This window comes from Puntigrus tetrazona, chromosome 5, assembly GCF_018831695.1.
Source record: "Puntigrus tetrazona isolate hp1 chromosome 5, ASM1883169v1, whole genome shotgun sequence".
Taxonomy (NCBI): Eukaryota; Metazoa; Chordata; class Actinopteri; order Cypriniformes; family Cyprinidae; genus Puntigrus; species Puntigrus tetrazona.
In genome coordinates this window covers 30,942,485-30,959,413 of record NC_056703.1, presented here as the reverse complement: position 1 = coordinate 30,959,413, position 16,929 = coordinate 30,942,485, and the positions used below count along the sequence as shown (strand labels likewise).

The window sequence follows — 16,929 nt, the reverse complement described above, 5'->3', positions numbered from 1 at the left end:
GAGCCATAAAAGCTTGATGATAGTCAACAATGAAAACACATACAGTCTCAATTGAATTTATAAATCAAATTATTTCTTTGTGTGTCTCTTCATTTTCACACGCTAAATAATTAGCACTCAAATCAGCATTTCGTATCAATATATTTATTTACCAATTATACTATTTTTTGTAAATAAAGTTTGACAGGTTTCATGCAAACATCAACACAACAACATCATCATCATACGTTAAAAAAAGCAGAACATTCTTGTTTCAGTAACTACATCCGTTTCAAGCCTGTCAGTCACGAAAGAGTGGGAAGGTACAAACGCGCAGGGAGCGCTGTGATTGGCTGATGAGCGGCCGAACTATTCCTGGTCCTTCTCCTCTCCGTGAGTGATGATGTGGACCAGATTGCGGTAGTCCAGGTTTCCCGCGGCGTCTGGAGGGAACGCCGCGAACATCTGCTCCATCTAAAACAACACGCAGTCAGTGGTGCTGATGCTGTAACCGTGGCAACCATCAACCATCATCATGCACGTGCCTCACCTCCTCAGCAGAAAACCGGTCGGCCTGCGTGGTCAGCATCTCAGTGACACTGGAGAGACGCGGCAAAAGCACAACGCATTTAAAAATATTAATGTTAATGTAAAAAAAATAAATAAATAATAAATAAATAAATAAATAATATATATATATGCTTGTATTATATATTATAAAAAGTATATAAAATTTTATTTTTTTAATTTAATATATTAAAATGTAAATTACATTAAAAAAACATAAAATTTACCAGTAATCTATCGCAATTTATGAAACCTGCATATCTATTTCCCATGAAACAAGGTTAAAATAATTTCAGTTTTCTATTTAGTTTAAAGTAGTAAAATAGCCTAACTAAACTAAAATCAAAACTACATAGATATATCATTAATTTAGTAAAAAAATATTATAATCATAAAATGTAATGCATGTAATTATTAATTTGAATAAGTATCATTCATATTAATAAATATTACAACATAAAAATACTAAGACTTAAGTTAAATTGAAAATATTAACCTGTATATAAACAATACAAAAATAGATGAAAAGTCAAATGTGTGAAATAGTGAAAATGCCAAGATGATCACATTTTTCTTACTTCATTTTCAGATGAAAAAGTGAGATATTTTTCATGCTGCGTTACTTATAGTAATATTTAGTATTCAGTTCCTAAAATGTGCAAGATACGAGGAAAAGTCTAAATATGTTTTACAAACATTTCTGACACTAATATAAATTCATAGATGATTTAATGTGTAAGCAGTCTTTAAATGCTTTCATGTCTTCAAAAATAATCGTTAAAGATCTGAAAAATGAATGGCGTTCTTTAAGGTTCTTAAAGCATTAAAACTTTTTTGCATCTCTCCCAGGTCAAAGCTGACCAAAATGCATGAACAAATGCATATTTGTTTCTCACACACATTCATGCGTATTCATACGCACGTTATATAAAAGACAAAACAACAACGGCCGAAGATCTTACTATTCCTTCTTCAGGATTCCTTTCCCCTCGGGATCGAACACTTTGAAGGCGTTGAGGATGGTTTCTTCAGGATCGGCTCCTGCGGTCAAACACACCTCCATCAAACTCTCTGATTCACATTAAGGCCTGAACAAAACATGGGCATCTCCGCTGAAGTCTCTCTCTTGAAAACCTGCCTTTGAGTTTCTCTCCGAACATGGTGAGGAAGACGGTGAAGTTGATCGGACCCGAAGCCTCCTTCAACATGTCATCGATCTCCTCCTGCTTCACGTTGAGCCGGCCTGTGACAAGATGATGGGAAACGGGATTCAACACGCAGAAGTGACCGAACTTGAGTCCTATTTCTGTTTTATATCATTTTTATTATCTATCTATTTTATCATTTTTAATATTTAATATTTAAAAAAAATCTTACATGTTATACACACGTAAGCGCATGTGTATATAAAGGATACAAAATATAAAAAAATAAAATATCTCAGATTTTTAAATTGGAGTTTTACCCATATATATTAGAAATGATTCCTGTAATTCAGCTGTTTTTTAAAAATTATTTCCTGTTTAAATATTACTTAAATTTAATTGATTTAAATATTTAAACATAAATGTAAATATTTAAATTATTTTTAATAAAAATAATTATATAAAATTATATAATATAATATTATATAATAATTATATAATTAAAAAAACAAATATATATATATATTATAATATATATATATATATATATATATATATATATATATATATATATATATATTTATTTTATTTTTATTATATATTTATTATATACATACACAAACACACATAAACACATAATATATTAATTAATATAATTTAAATAAATTTAAATAAAATTTAAATAAAATATGTACAATGTAAGAATAACCTGTGTGTGTGTGTCACACATATAATATTGTACGCATTCGATCAAGAAGCACAGGCTCAGTGAAGACATGTTCATTTCTTATAAAGATGAGAACTGACCTAGAGCTGCGAACGTGTCCCTCAGGTCGTTCTTGTCGATGAAGCCGTCTCTGTTCTGGTCCATGATGGTGAAGGCCTGCGAACGAACCCAGAGGAACACGTGACTGTCTGAGACCTCGCCGCTATTGTCCTCCACAGACCCGGGCAGACGGACAATACCACACGCGTGCAGCTATCCTGACAGAATTCAGTCCGTCCAGTATGTGAAGGAGCGTCTCTATAAATACACGGATCAGCCCTCAATAGGGATCAGACGGGAATATCAGATTCCACGGGAGCTTTACAGAAACACACAAACAATGGCAGCTGCGCTCTTCTGCTCATCCCAAAACAACATCCAGCATCTACAAGCATCTACAAAAAAAAAAGAAGAGAGACCTCAAAGCGGTTCAGACTGATATATATATATATATATATATATATATATATATATATATATATATATATATATATATATATATATATATATTATATATATATATATATTATTAATTTATATATTTATTTTTTCTATCACACATAGCCTGATTTATTTAAAATTTCTTACAAATTATTACAAATATTTTACAATTATTTTTCTTTAAAAGTGTGTACATTCCTTTACATGAAATAAAATAATTACTCTAATAATTTTATATTAACAGAATTATTTTACAAATATCAATATCTAACTTTTGCAAAATAATACTATTTGCTGTTATAATCTATATATTATTTTAAAAACAAATCTAATTCTAACGGGCCAGCAAAATGTAATATTCCAAGACAATTCCATTAAAAATGCATATGGAATTGTATATATGTGAATAACAGCATAGATCTGGCTCTGTTTTTTGAGACGGAGGTCTTAACTTAACTTTTTAACTTAACTTAACTTAACTTTTAGGAGTCTGAACGCCTCTAGTGACTCTCTGTATAAAGTCATGCAGGTTTAGAAGCACGTGATGGTGATGAATATTAATTTCTGGTGAAGATGCTGAGACGGATCAGACCTCCTTGAACTCCTGGATCTGAGCCTGTTCAAACATAGAGAAGACGTTGGAGTTGGCTCCTTCGGCCGCCCTCTTCTTTGCTTTCTTCGGTGCCTGAAAAACAAACATTCATCTTTAGTCGCTTTCCTATTCGAACTTCAGTAAGGAAAAAAGTTCGATTCACCTGCACGAGTCCGAATGAAAAAAACTGAAATCAAAAACAGAGATTCATTCGAAGCATCGCTTTGCAAAAGAACGTTTTTTTTTGGTATGATCCAGTTTGCATGTTGATATAAAAAAAATGAGTGCTTCACAAATATTTAGAATGCATCACGTTTAATTTTTAAATTAAAGTAAATGTAGGGCTACATAAATTTAACAGAAGATAGAAAATTTATACAGAAATCATTTTCATATCCAGCAATTGCTAGAAAATGTTATGATTAATTATAAAGAAAAGGCAATTAGCAGTAGACAGGCTGATTTTTTTTTTAGTTTTACAATAATCAGTTTTATTTTTAATTTTGAAAAAAAAATACAATTTTATATACTATTTTCGCATTTTGCATAACAATGATTTTAGCAAAAAAAACAACATGCAGTTAACTGTAGCTGTTTTATATATATATATATATATATAGATAGATAGATAGATAGATAGATAGATAGATAGATAGAGAGAGAGATAGGTGCATAACACAAGAGTCATTAAATACTGTAATTGTTTGTATTTATATTAATTTAGGTGGAAAAAACTGATTATGTTAATTAGATTTCCATTGCATCATTTCTTACGTGAAATATTTCAAAATAAGACGAACGCATCAAATTAAGTGCTAACATTTAAACGAGCTCAATATTAAACTCTAAACTGACTAGAACTAAAAAAGCAGTGCATTAGATTACATTCTGAGTTTACGGGTGCTACGGAAAACAGTATTATTTTGCAAGTCGAATATCGTCGATATATATCGTGCTGTCTGTGGTTAAAGTCTGAGTCGGTGGAAGGAGCATCTCTGGTACTCACCATGAGCTCTGCTGCACGGAGGAGATCCCGAGCGCTGCCGGACGACGGGGCCTTTTGTAGACCGGACCGGCCGATATAAATAACACATGCCCCGTTTAGGAAGTGACAGGTAGAAGATGACCCGCTCGGCTCGAGGTCTATTGTGATGAGGTTTAGGATGACGCTCAGCTGTTTGTGAAGCACCTCTCTTCCTCTGCGGGTTATTTCCGGCTCGGGGAAGTTAAAGAAGCTCTGGACTCGACACGGCGTGAACACGGCGAGCATCGTTTAGGATCGAGTCGTTGACTTGCATTGGAGCCCGAATCTACGGAGACCGCTCACAGAATTAAAGCTTTTTCATCGCTTTATTTACAAAAAGAGCTTTCTCTCTGGGCTTACCTCGTGAGATTTCATTCAGCAAGAAATAGATAGATAGATAGATAGATAGATAGATAGATAGATAGAGAGAGATAGATAGATAGATAGATAGATAGAGAGATAGAGATAGAGAGATAGAGAGAGATAGATAGATAGATAGAGATAGATAGATAGAGATAGATAGATAGATAGATAGATAGATAGATAGATAGATAGATAGATAGATAGATAGAGATAGATAGATAGATAGATAGATAGATAGATAGATAGATAGATAGAGATAGATAGATAGATAGATAGAGAGAGAGATAGATAGAGAGATAGATAGATAGATAGATAGATAGAGAGATAGAGAGATAGAGAGACAGATAGATAGATAGATAGATAGAGAGATAGATAGATAGATAGAGAGATAGATAGATAGAGATAGATAGATAGATAGATAGATAGATAGATAGATAGATAGATAGATAGATAGATAGATAGATAGAGAGAGAGAGATAGAGAGATAGATAGATAGATAGATAGATAGATAGAGAGATAGACAGAGAGATAGATAGATAGATAGATAGATAGATAGATAGATAGATAGATAGATAGATAGATAGATAGATAGATAGATAGATAGATAGATAGATAGATAGATAGAGATAGAGAGATAGATAGATAGAGAGATAGAGATAGATAGATAGATAGATAGATAGATAGATAGATAGATAGATAGATAGATAGATAGATAGATAGATAGATAGATAGATAGATAGATAGATAGATAGATAGATAGATAGATAGATAGATAGATAGATAGAGATAGATAGATAGATAGATAGATAGATAGATAGATAGATAGATAGATAGATAGATAGATAGATAGAGATAGATAGATAGATAGAGATAGATAGATAGATAGATAGATAGAGATAGATAGATAGATAGATAGATAGAGAGATAGATAGATAGATAGATAGATAGATAGATAGATAGATAGATAGATAGATAGATAGATAGATAGATAGATAGATAGATAGATAGATAGATAGATAGATAGATAGATAGATAGATAGATAGATAGATAGATAGATAGATAGATAGATAGATAGATATAGATAGATAGATAGATAGATAGATAGATAGATAGATAGATAGATAGATAGATAGATAGATAGATAGATAGATAGATAGATAGATAGATAGAGATAGATAGATAGATAGATAGATAGATAGATAGATAGATAGATAGATAGATAGATAGATAGATAGAGAGATAGATAGATAGATAGATAGATAGATAGATAGATAGATAGATAGAGATAGATAGATAGATAGATAGATAGATAGATAGATAGATAGATAGATAGATAGAGATAGATAGATAGATAGATAGATAGATAGATAGATAGATAGATAGATAGATAGATAGATAGATAGATAGATAGATAGATAGATAGATAGATAGATAGATAGATAGATAGATAGATAGATAGATAGATAGATAGATAGATAGATAGATAGATAGATAGATAGAGAGATAGATAGATAGATAGATAGATAGATAGATAGATAGATAGATAGATAGATAGATAGATAGATATAAGTTACTCCTTGTAAGTCATTTCAAGTGAATGTAAAAATGAATGTAAAAAGTATGAAAACCTTAACATCTTTCACAGCAGTGTTTAGTAAAGAATAAAGCAGCCTCTCACTCATCTGAGGTCTGTTATTGATTATTGATCAGTTATTGATCCGTGTGAGGTCTGCTTCTGGATTTTTGTTGGGTTTCTTTGTTAAGAAGGAGAAATAGTTTTCCTGTATTTAATGCCGCTGTGGTTTGCTGTAAATGATGAGGTCTGGGTTGTGGCTCTTGTGCTGAAATCCTATCCCCATCAATAAAACCAATACAGACGATCAATATTCATCTGTGACCCTCAAACATCCTCATTAAAACATCTTACCAGGACAGACTTCAGATTAAAACGAGCAGGATTATGACATTAATAAACAGTAAAAGGTATCATTCACCAATGTATAATTCTATTGTTTATTGCAGCCTTTTGCTATTTTATGTTTATGCAGCAAAAAATTGCAATATTATGCAAATACGCTGTATTCAGATACAGAGTTTATTCATAAATTCATAACATCAAAGCTGTGTAGTGCAAAATGTTAATCTATACTGCATCTAACACTATTTTAAATAATATTTTGTTGATATATGTAATAAATATCAACTGTTTTATGAGCTTAAATCAAAAGAGGGCAGTGTTTTTTTAAGTAGCCTGTCACTGAAACACTATTATAGTTTTTGTCAGTATGTTTTTTTATTCTTAATCTAAGTTGATTTTGTTAGGTTATATTTTGTATATGTCTATATACCTTTTCTTTCAGTTTTAGTTATTAGTACATTAACTTTAAAAGTGCAAAACGAAAACAAAAATGCTGCCATGGCAACTTGAAATAAGTTTAAATTAAATTAAATTAAAATTGTATTGTATTTAATATTATTTGTAAATTAAATAAAAGTTAAATTGTATTTAATATTATTTGTAAATAAAATTTTCATTGCATTTAATATTATTTGTAAATTAAATAAAATTGTAATTGTATTTAATATTATTTGTAAATTAAATAAAATTTTAATTGTATTTAATATTATTTGTAAATTAAATTACATTTTAATTGTATTTATTATTTCTTGTAAATTAAATTTTAATTGTATTTAATATTATTTGTAAATTAAATTAAATTGTAATTGCATTTAATATTATTTGTATTTAATACTATTGCACTACATGTTATTATTTTATTTTTGTTAGGTTTAAGTGTACTCTAACGGCACCGGCACGGACTATAAGGAATGATTGTCATTTCTTAAATGAATTTGTCACTTCAAAAAGTGAAAAGCTGAATATGCATGCAGCTGAATGCAGGTCTCCTCCAGATTGATTGATTGATTGATTGATTGATTGATTGATTGATGGACGGATGGATGGGTGGATCTGGTCTCCTCCCCCTTCAGCTGCTGCTATTGATGAATTGATGGATTGATGGAGCTCTTTGTTCGTGGGGTTATTGATTGGCTGTGGCCGTCCTCTCCTCGGCTCTGGTCTGATGTGAGTCTGCTGAAGCTCTGCTGGAAACACGCCGCTATCAGGAGCACGTCCACAAACTCATGGTAAGAGCTGCTTGGCTTTTACTCCACACTCCGGACGCTTTGGCTGTTTTTGGGGACTCGTAGGGACTCGTAGGGACTCGCTCTTCGGCTTTTAGCCTGTCCTTTAGCCTCTTTGCGGTTTCTGTGACATTTTAAAGCAGAAATATTGCTTTGTCTGTCGGGACGGGATCCTGTTCTCCGGCATGAACAAAGAGTCACATGAAGTTTCTTATTATACACAAAAAAGGATGCTAATTTGGTTTGGTAAGTGGTTGAAAACGATTTATTTGAGCTACATTTAACTGGTCGACTAAATGAGTTCATTTAAGGAACTGATTACAACCACTCGCCCTAAAAAGGTTTATTAATTTGTCCTTTTTTTCAGCGCATCAGGTTTCTCGTAAGGCTAAAAATGACTTTTACACCCCACTATAAGTAACAAAACATTTACGCAGGCTATTAATAAATCATTCGTTCTAATCATATGCAGCACTGAAACAAAATGATTTATTAAATGTAACATTTTTTAATGCAATCAATTTATTTTAACTGTGTTCAAATTTAGTAAAGCACCAGCATTTCTTTTCAGTGAGTGTATATATATGAAACAAACCAATAAATACGTATAACATGTATTATTTATTATGATTATAATTCTATGATTTATTAAAAAAGGTTTTGCACATTTTCTATGCAGTTGTATTTCTGTGTGAATCAAAGGTCAAATCTTTCTTCTTCTTTGCATCTTTTTGTGTAAAAATGTTTTATTTTCCGTACAGTAATATTTCTGAGTGTGTGTTAGTTTAGATCTGCTCTTCTTCACAGGATCTGTGTGTGTTTGCTGCAGCGCCACCAACGTAAGACTTTCTCAACTCTTATAAAGACTTTGGTAAACTGTCAAACCTGAGGAATAATTATATATTTTAAACAATAAACATTTTCAACAATAGTCATTACTAAACGTAAATAGGCACAATGTAAACATAAGTGATTTTAAATATAAAATATAAAATTAAATTAAATTAAATTAATATAAAAAATAAATGTAAACTTAAAAATAAATAAAATTTTTTAATTTAAATGTATTAAATATATTGCTAAATATACATGTACTAAATATACTGCTAAATGCAAGTGAAATATATGATATCAAAATTTGCAATTTGATTATGATTAATTGAAATGCATGAAAAAAACATGATTTTTTTGCTAATGAACTCTTCATATACTAGGCATACTTAAATATTAATGTAAATATACTAAATATGTTACTATATATTTATATTAAATATAAATGTAAATGTAAACTTAATTGTAAATAAATTGAAATATGCTAAATATATCGCTAAATGTAAAATTAACTATACTACTCGATATGAATTTAAATAAATAAAATGTTATATAATAAATAAATATAATTTACTAAATTAAATAAATTAATTAAATACATTTTAAATAATTATTTAGTTATTAAATAAATATAATTTACTTAAAATGTACTAAATATATGAAATAGTAAATGTGCTAAATTTACTACATTTAATCATGTAAATGTAAATATACTTGCTAAATGTAAATACTGTATATTGCTAAATACCATACTAAACCTATATAATAAATACTAAATGTTTTAAACATAAAAAAATGAGACTGAATATATTGCTGAATATGAAATGCACTGTATAGATGGAAATAGTTAGGAGGGAAGGTGGTCATGAAGCTCTTCTGGTTTGTAGGTCTGATTTGGAGACGATGGTCGCGTCGAGAGATCGTGACCTTCACCGTCTGGAACAGGAAGTGCGACGGCTTCAGCGTCTCCTGCAGGAAGTCCAGGTGCGATCGGCCAATCGCGTCGCTCTGCTGGAACAGCAGCTGGCCAGTAAATCCCAGCACATAGAGGTAGAAGGATTTCGTGATTAAAGGAACGTTTAACGACTGGTTTAATCCCGCTAACATCCCGTCTGTTTGTTAGAGACTTCAGGCCGAGCTCCAGAACCAGCGGGACCACGGAAGATCCGGACCGAGCTCAGGTACCGCACGCATCCTGCAAGAACGTGCTTTTAAAATCAGCGCTTTTTAACATTATTCTGACTTTCAGGACTCTCCGAGCGCTGATGCAAAGCACTGAAGTAGTTTCGGTAAGAGAAACACTTTTGACTTTCTCATGTGGCCTGAACCAGACATCTTTAATAAATACATAAATACATAAATAAATAAATAAATAAATAAATAAATAAATACAAATAGCTGAATAATAAAAATGCATATTAAAGAATGGAGTTTTGATATATTTACGGCAGGGTGTTTATGACATATATTCATGGAACATGATCTTTACTTAATATCCTAATTTTTGGCATAAAAGAAAAATGTATTATTTTGACTCGAATATACCGGTGCTGTACTGTATTTCTGTGGCAGTAATATTAATAACAGGAGATTCTGAGTCACTGAGTTTGATTCTGTCTCAGGTTTCTGATGTCAGGAGCATCTCTGTTGATGAAGGTGAGCCTTTCATCCTCTTCACTGGATGTGTTTTTGAAATGAATTATTTTAAATGAATTATTCAGATTTTAATATTTGGCCTTTTTTTACATTTTTCTTTTCTTTTATTTTATAATTTATATATATAATAATAATAATAATAATAATAATAATAATAATAATAATAATAATAATAATAATAATTATTATTATTATTATTATTATTATTAAAATTTAAATTGTATATCAAGTCTTTATTTGTTTTATTTAAAAATGTATTTTTATTTAAATTCCTCAAATATAATGTCAATGGTAAAGCTGACATTGTGTAGTTTTTTTTTACTTTTTATTCTAACATTAATTAATTTAAAATAAAATATTTTAGTGTTTATTTTGTTTTTATTTTAGTTATTTATTTTAATGACATATTTTTAGCATTTTATTTTTAAATGATTTCTTTGAATTTATTTAAAATAAAACATCTTAATTAGTAGTTCAATTAGTCAATAATATATATCTGGTTTTTATTTCAAAATTATTTATACATATTTAAATTTACTTCAAATAAAACCTCCATAGCGCAGTCTCTGTTCACATAGAAAGAGAAAATAAAAATAAAATAAAACAAGAAAAAAAACCAAGTAATTTTGGGCTAGCTGTACATTCTGGTGTGTTTCTACAGATCCTGTGATCCAGAAAGAAAGGACAGAGTTTCATCCGTGCGCTGGAGAAGAAGAAGCCCTGAATGAATCCTCTTCATGGTCTCTGAGCGTCCAGAGCTTCATCAAAGAGGAGACCGACTGTGGTGAAGACGAGGAGGAGTGTGACACGGCTCGATTAGCTCGGCGGGTGAAGGACGCTCTTCAGCGGCTCAACATCGGTCAGCGGGTGTTCGGTCACTACGTGCTCGGCCTCTCTCAGGGGACCGTCAGCGACATCCTGGCCAGACCCAAACCCTGGAGCAAGCTGACCAGCAGAGGAAGAGAACCCTTCCTCAGAATGAAGCACTTCCTGTCTGACGAGCGCAGCATCCGAACGCTCGGCGCCATCCAGGAGACACTGAGAGGTCCGAGGAGGAACGAGGGATGAATGGAGGCGTGGATGGGTGTTAAGATGGATGGAGGGATGGATTTATGGATGTTAAGATGGAGGGATGTTAAGATGGAGGGATGTTAAGATGGATGGATGGATGGATGTTAAGATGGATGGATGGATGTTAAGATGGATGGATGGATGTTAAGATGGATGGATGGATGGATGTTAAGATGGATGGATGGATGATGGATGGATGGATGGATGGATGGATGGATGTTAAGATGGATGGATGGATGGATGGATGGATGGATGATTGGATGGATGGATGGATGGATGGATGGATGGATGTTAAGATGGATGGATTATGGAGATGGATGGATGGATGGATGGATGTTAAGATGGATGGATGGATGTTAAGATGGATGGATGGATGGATGGATGGCTGGATTATGGATGTTAAGATGGATGGATGTTAAGATGGATGTTAAGATGGATGTTAAGATGGATGGATGGATGGATGGATGGATGGATGGATGGATGGATGGATGTTAAGATGGATGGATGTTAAGATGGATGGATGGATGGATGGATGGATGGATGGATGGATGGATGGATGGATGGATGGATGTTAAGATGGATGGATGTTAAGATGGATGGATGGATGGATGGATGGATGGATGGATGGATGGATGATGGATGGATGGATGGATGGATGGATGGATGGATGGATGGATGGATGTTAAGATGGATGGATAAGATGGATGGATGGATGGATGGGATGGATGGATGTTAAGATGGATGGATGTTAAGATGGATGGATGGATGGATGGATGGATGGATGTTAAGATGGATGGATTATAGGATGGAGGGATGGATGGATGGATGTTAAGATGGATGGATGGAAGGATTAGTTTTCAGAAAGAAAGAAAAATAGGCCAAGCAAAATACATCTTTTTTCTTGTTTTAATTGTAAATAGTGTCTATTTGAAAAAAAAACTTTTAGGCACAATATTGTGTAGTTTTTTTCTTCAGGTACATTATTTGCTTTCAAAATGTTTAGATTTGGAAATAGGCTTTCTTTCTTTCTTTCTTTTTTTTTCACAGTATAGTTTTAAACGTGGTGAAGATAAGAAGAACAGTCCTATAATACAGTATTTTTATTGTTTGTGCCTCCGAAGGCGTCTTGGTGTCGTGGGCCGCTCCTGAAAGAAGCTCAGAAGACGTGATCAAGAAGGTTCTGGATCAGAGACGTCTGCAGAGTCAGTGCTTCCTCATGTCCCTCGCAATTCAGTAATAATTCATCAACACCAGATTGAAATATGGTTAAGGCATTTGTTTTGTAACACTTTAGCATGATGGAATATTATAAGGTACATTCTGATTTATGTGATTTGAACCTTGAACCTTTCACTTCATTTCATTAATCTATGAAGTTTTAGTTGTTTTAGTTTTAGTTGTTATCATCAAAAAAAAAAAAAATAAATAAATAAAAAAAAAAAAAAAAAAAAAAAAAAATATATATATATATATATATATATATATTATTTATTATTATATTTTTTCTGTTCATATTTATTTATTTAAATATTAAATGTTATTATTTTAATATTATTTTCAAGAATTAAAATAACCCTGATTAAAACTACATTATATGAAGTGTTCTTCAGTTAACATTTTAATAACAACATTAATTAACATGCATATCAGTTTAGGTCTATCCTTTTGAAATAAAAATACAAAATAATTTTTTTTTTTTTTTTTATATATATACAAGTTTATTTTTAATTATTTTATTAAGTGTTAGTTAACCATTCTTAGAATTGTGGTAACTACCTGAAAACAGTGTGTGAAAAAGATATATGTGTGTATGTTCTAGTGCTGGATATTAATGACGATGATGACGATGATGAAGGCAGCAGGCGGGATGGAGACTCATCAGATGACATCATCAGGAGCATCCTGCAGCAGGCCAGACACGAGACGCAGACGGAGACGGCCCGGCGGGGAGGAGAGGATTCTGGGACGCCGGAGCCCAGCGCTCGGTCCACGGCTGATTTTGTCCAAAGCATCATTCAGAAAGTCAAGTGTGAACTAAAAGAAGACCCAGGGCCCTCAGCTCCTCCAGCGGGTCCGGGGCCGGAGCCTCAGAGACCTCGCTCCTGTCCCATCAGCAGCGGCTCTGAGCTTCACGCTCTGTGTCTGGACACACTCCACATCACACACAGAGTCAAAGAAACACTCAGCACCAACAACATAGGTGTGTGTGTGTGTGTGTTCACTGCGCTTAAACACACCATGAACAGAGAGCAGAGTCTGTCTAAACATCAGGGACTCCTCGGGAAAACGGCTAGAAAATAAATGAAAGCATTAGATGGAAAAACATACTTCATCAAAATAAAGTGGTATTATTAAATCGGACTTGAAAGGTTTAGTATTTTAGTAAAATAAATTATATATATATATATATATATATATATATATATATATATATATATATATATATATATATATATATATATATATATATATATATATATATAAAAAATTGTATAAAAATAAATAAATATATATATATATATATATATATATATATATATATATATATATATATATATATATATATATATATATATATATATATATATATATATATATATATATATATATAAATTTTTACATATTTTATGTAAATTTAATTTTAGTTAAACTAAATGAAAATAAGAAATTTAAGAAAATAAGAAATAAAAATTTACATGTAAAGGTTAATGTAAAATATTAAAACCTAATGAATATGATGTAAAGCAAACAGTCAGTTACTTTATTATTTTATTTATTTTTTGTTAATTTTAACGTTTCTAAAATATTTTATTTTAATTATTATTATTATTAAATAATTGTTGGTCGTATATTTGTTTAGCAAATAAGTTTGCATATATCAGTTTGCTTTGGAAACTAAGTAGTAAAGAATTATATGAACCAGAAAATGTAATCTTTTTTTTTTTTTTTGATGACTGATGAAGTTAAAAACTATACGCCTGAACCTGCTTTTTACATTGCAAGATATTTCTAATTTCATATTTCAAAAAAAAAAACTGTTGAAAAATGTCATTCTCATTAATGGCATGAAATGTAGAGCACATTTACATTCAGTGTATAATCTCGATGTAATAATGCTGTTGTTGTGCTCCCTGCAGGTCAGAGAGTGTTTGGTGAAGAGGTTTTGGGTTTAACACAGAGCTCGGTGTCTGAACTGCTGTCACATCCCAAACCCTGGAAGAAACTCAGTCTGAAGGGAAAGGAGAACTTCATCCGCATGCATCTGTGGCTCCAAGACCCTCAAAACATCCAGAAGATCAAGGATAAGAAGAAGATGGACCATAGAGGTGAGTGGTGTGTGAGTGAGTGTGTGTGAGTGTGTATGAGTGTGTGTGTGTGTCTGAGTGTGTGTCTGTGTGTGAGTGTGTGTCTGTGTGTGTGTGAGTGTGTGTGTGTCTATGTCTGTCTCTGTGTCTGTGTGTGAGTGTGTGTCTGTGAGTGTGTCTGTGTGTGAGTGTGTCTGTGTGTGTGTGTGTGTGTGTGTGTGTGTGTGTGAGTGTGTGTGTGTCTATGTGTGTGTGTGTCTGTCTGTCTCTGTGTGTGTGTGTGAGTGTGTGTGTCTGTGTGTGAGTGTGTGTGTGTCTCTGTGTGTGTGTGTGAGTGTCTGTATGTGTGTGTGTGTAAGTGTGTGTGTCACCAGTCTCTCAGCAGTGAATGGGTGCCGTCAGAATGAGAGCGCTCCAGTCCATCAGTTAACTAAACGTCTCCAAATCTGATCGCTCTGTGGATGAGCTGGTGTCTGTGTTGTGTTCGGCAGCTCGTCTGAAGCGTGTTCTGACCGGATCAGGGGGTTCCTCTCAGAGGTGGCTGGACGCAGGAGCTCAGGGGTTTAGTGATGACCGGGGCCGGTGCGAGGCCACGAAGAGGCCGAGGGTGATCCTCAGCGCTCCGGAGAGAGAAGCACTGCTGGAGACGTATCGGACGGAGCCGTATCCGTCTCAGATCACCGTCGAGAGGCTCGCGGCACGGCTGGGTCTGAACACCAGCACTGTTAGCAACTGGTTCTACAACTACAGGTGACTCTCAAACGGATCCTAATGAGCAGTTTAGAGATATAAACCTGACATGTAAGGACGCAGTGTGTGCCAGGCTCACTTTATTTACACATTTGCACAGTTTCCAATATCATTTTGACTACAGATTTAATAAAAGCTTGAAAATGTAAGGGATTTATAACATAAATATACAAATAAAATAATGATCAGACCCGCTATCTGTTTTTACGACAATACATTACATTCCTAAATTTTTATAAATGGTTAAAACAGAATTATAAAATATTTTAAATAATGTTTATTATGTTATTATTACATCATATCATATTTCTCATTATATTAATCATCGTTTAACGGGTGCTTTTATCCGAAGTGACTTACAAATTAGATTATACATATATGCATACACAGACACACGTAAAAAATATATTAGATGAATTTATTACTGAAACAATTAATCACAATTAAATAGAAAATGTTCTGAGTACATTTGTTACGTGTATATATAGAAATCCAAACATATGCATGTATATATTTAAAAAATATTTATTTATGTATAATATAAAACATATCTAAAATGTATATACATGTAAATATTTTCAATATATTGTATTAGTGTGTATTTATTTATATATATATATATATATATATAAAAAAAAAAAAATATATATATATATATATATATATATATATATATATATATATATATATATATATATATATATATATATATATATATATATATATATATATATATATATATATATATATGGTTCAAAAAATAAACACGTAAATGAAGTATAAACGTGATTCGTAAACCTTTGCTTTCTCTCTGCTGACAGGTCTAGACATAGACAAGATGTTCTTTCTGCTCCAGGAGAACCCAGAACTTTTCCGAGTCCAGTCGTTCGTAGTCCGGTTTCAGCCGGTGTAGACCGAATCAAACAGGAGCCCAGTGATGGAGAGACGGAGGACACGGATCTGCTCGGACACGTCTCTGTCGGCGTACAGTCCATCTCCAGAGTGAAGACCGAGAGAGAGGAAGATCTCTTCTCCTAAACAATGAAGAAAACGTCTCCCTGATGAGCTCCAAATCTGTCTTTTTTTATTCAGAATTTAATTTCAGGAATAAGTAAACCCTGACTGGCCAGATTGGTTTATATTTTTTTTTAGCGTGACTGAAGAATAATTGTTGGTTGTATAGTTGTTTGATAACTACTTGTATAAGTTCATTTATATTCGGTCTGGTTTGGAGACTAAATGGTACATGGGAAAGTTTGCTAATAAATTCCTGCTTTGGTGACATTCAGAATCA

The 16,929-nt window shown here is 32.4% G+C and overlaps 2 protein-coding genes across 2 annotated transcripts; one reads left to right on the top strand and one right to left on the bottom strand.

The window, feature by feature from the left end:
* Nucleotides 1-128: 128 nt before the first annotated feature.
* Nucleotides 129-4,536, bottom strand: myl2a (myosin, light chain 2a, regulatory, cardiac, slow). The gene is made up of 7 exons (XM_043238249.1): nucleotides 4,497-4,536; nucleotides 3,491-3,583; nucleotides 2,499-2,574; nucleotides 1,685-1,789; nucleotides 1,509-1,587; nucleotides 530-578; nucleotides 129-453 (listed from the first exon to the last, which is right to left on the bottom strand). Exons 1-7 carry the CDS (start codon nucleotides 4,497-4,499, stop codon nucleotides 349-351), a joined length of 510 nt encoding a protein of 169 aa, XP_043094184.1. The 5' UTR covers nucleotides 4,500-4,536; the 3' UTR covers nucleotides 129-348.
* A 3,389-nt stretch (nucleotides 4,537-7,925) lies between these two features.
* cux2a (cut-like homeobox 2a) lies at nucleotides 7,926-16,900 on the top strand. The gene is made up of 12 exons (XM_043238243.1): nucleotides 7,926-8,025; nucleotides 8,830-8,861; nucleotides 9,741-9,903; nucleotides 9,977-10,034; nucleotides 10,103-10,142; nucleotides 10,476-10,509; nucleotides 11,171-11,554; nucleotides 12,702-12,782; nucleotides 13,400-13,780; nucleotides 14,718-14,906; nucleotides 15,377-15,635; nucleotides 16,457-16,900. Exons 5-12 carry the CDS (start codon nucleotides 10,119-10,121, stop codon nucleotides 16,671-16,673), a joined length of 1,569 nt encoding a protein of 522 aa, XP_043094178.1. The 5' UTR covers nucleotides 7,926-8,025; nucleotides 8,830-8,861; nucleotides 9,741-9,903; nucleotides 9,977-10,034; nucleotides 10,103-10,118; the 3' UTR covers nucleotides 16,674-16,900.
* Nucleotides 16,901-16,929: the final 29 nt, after the last annotated feature.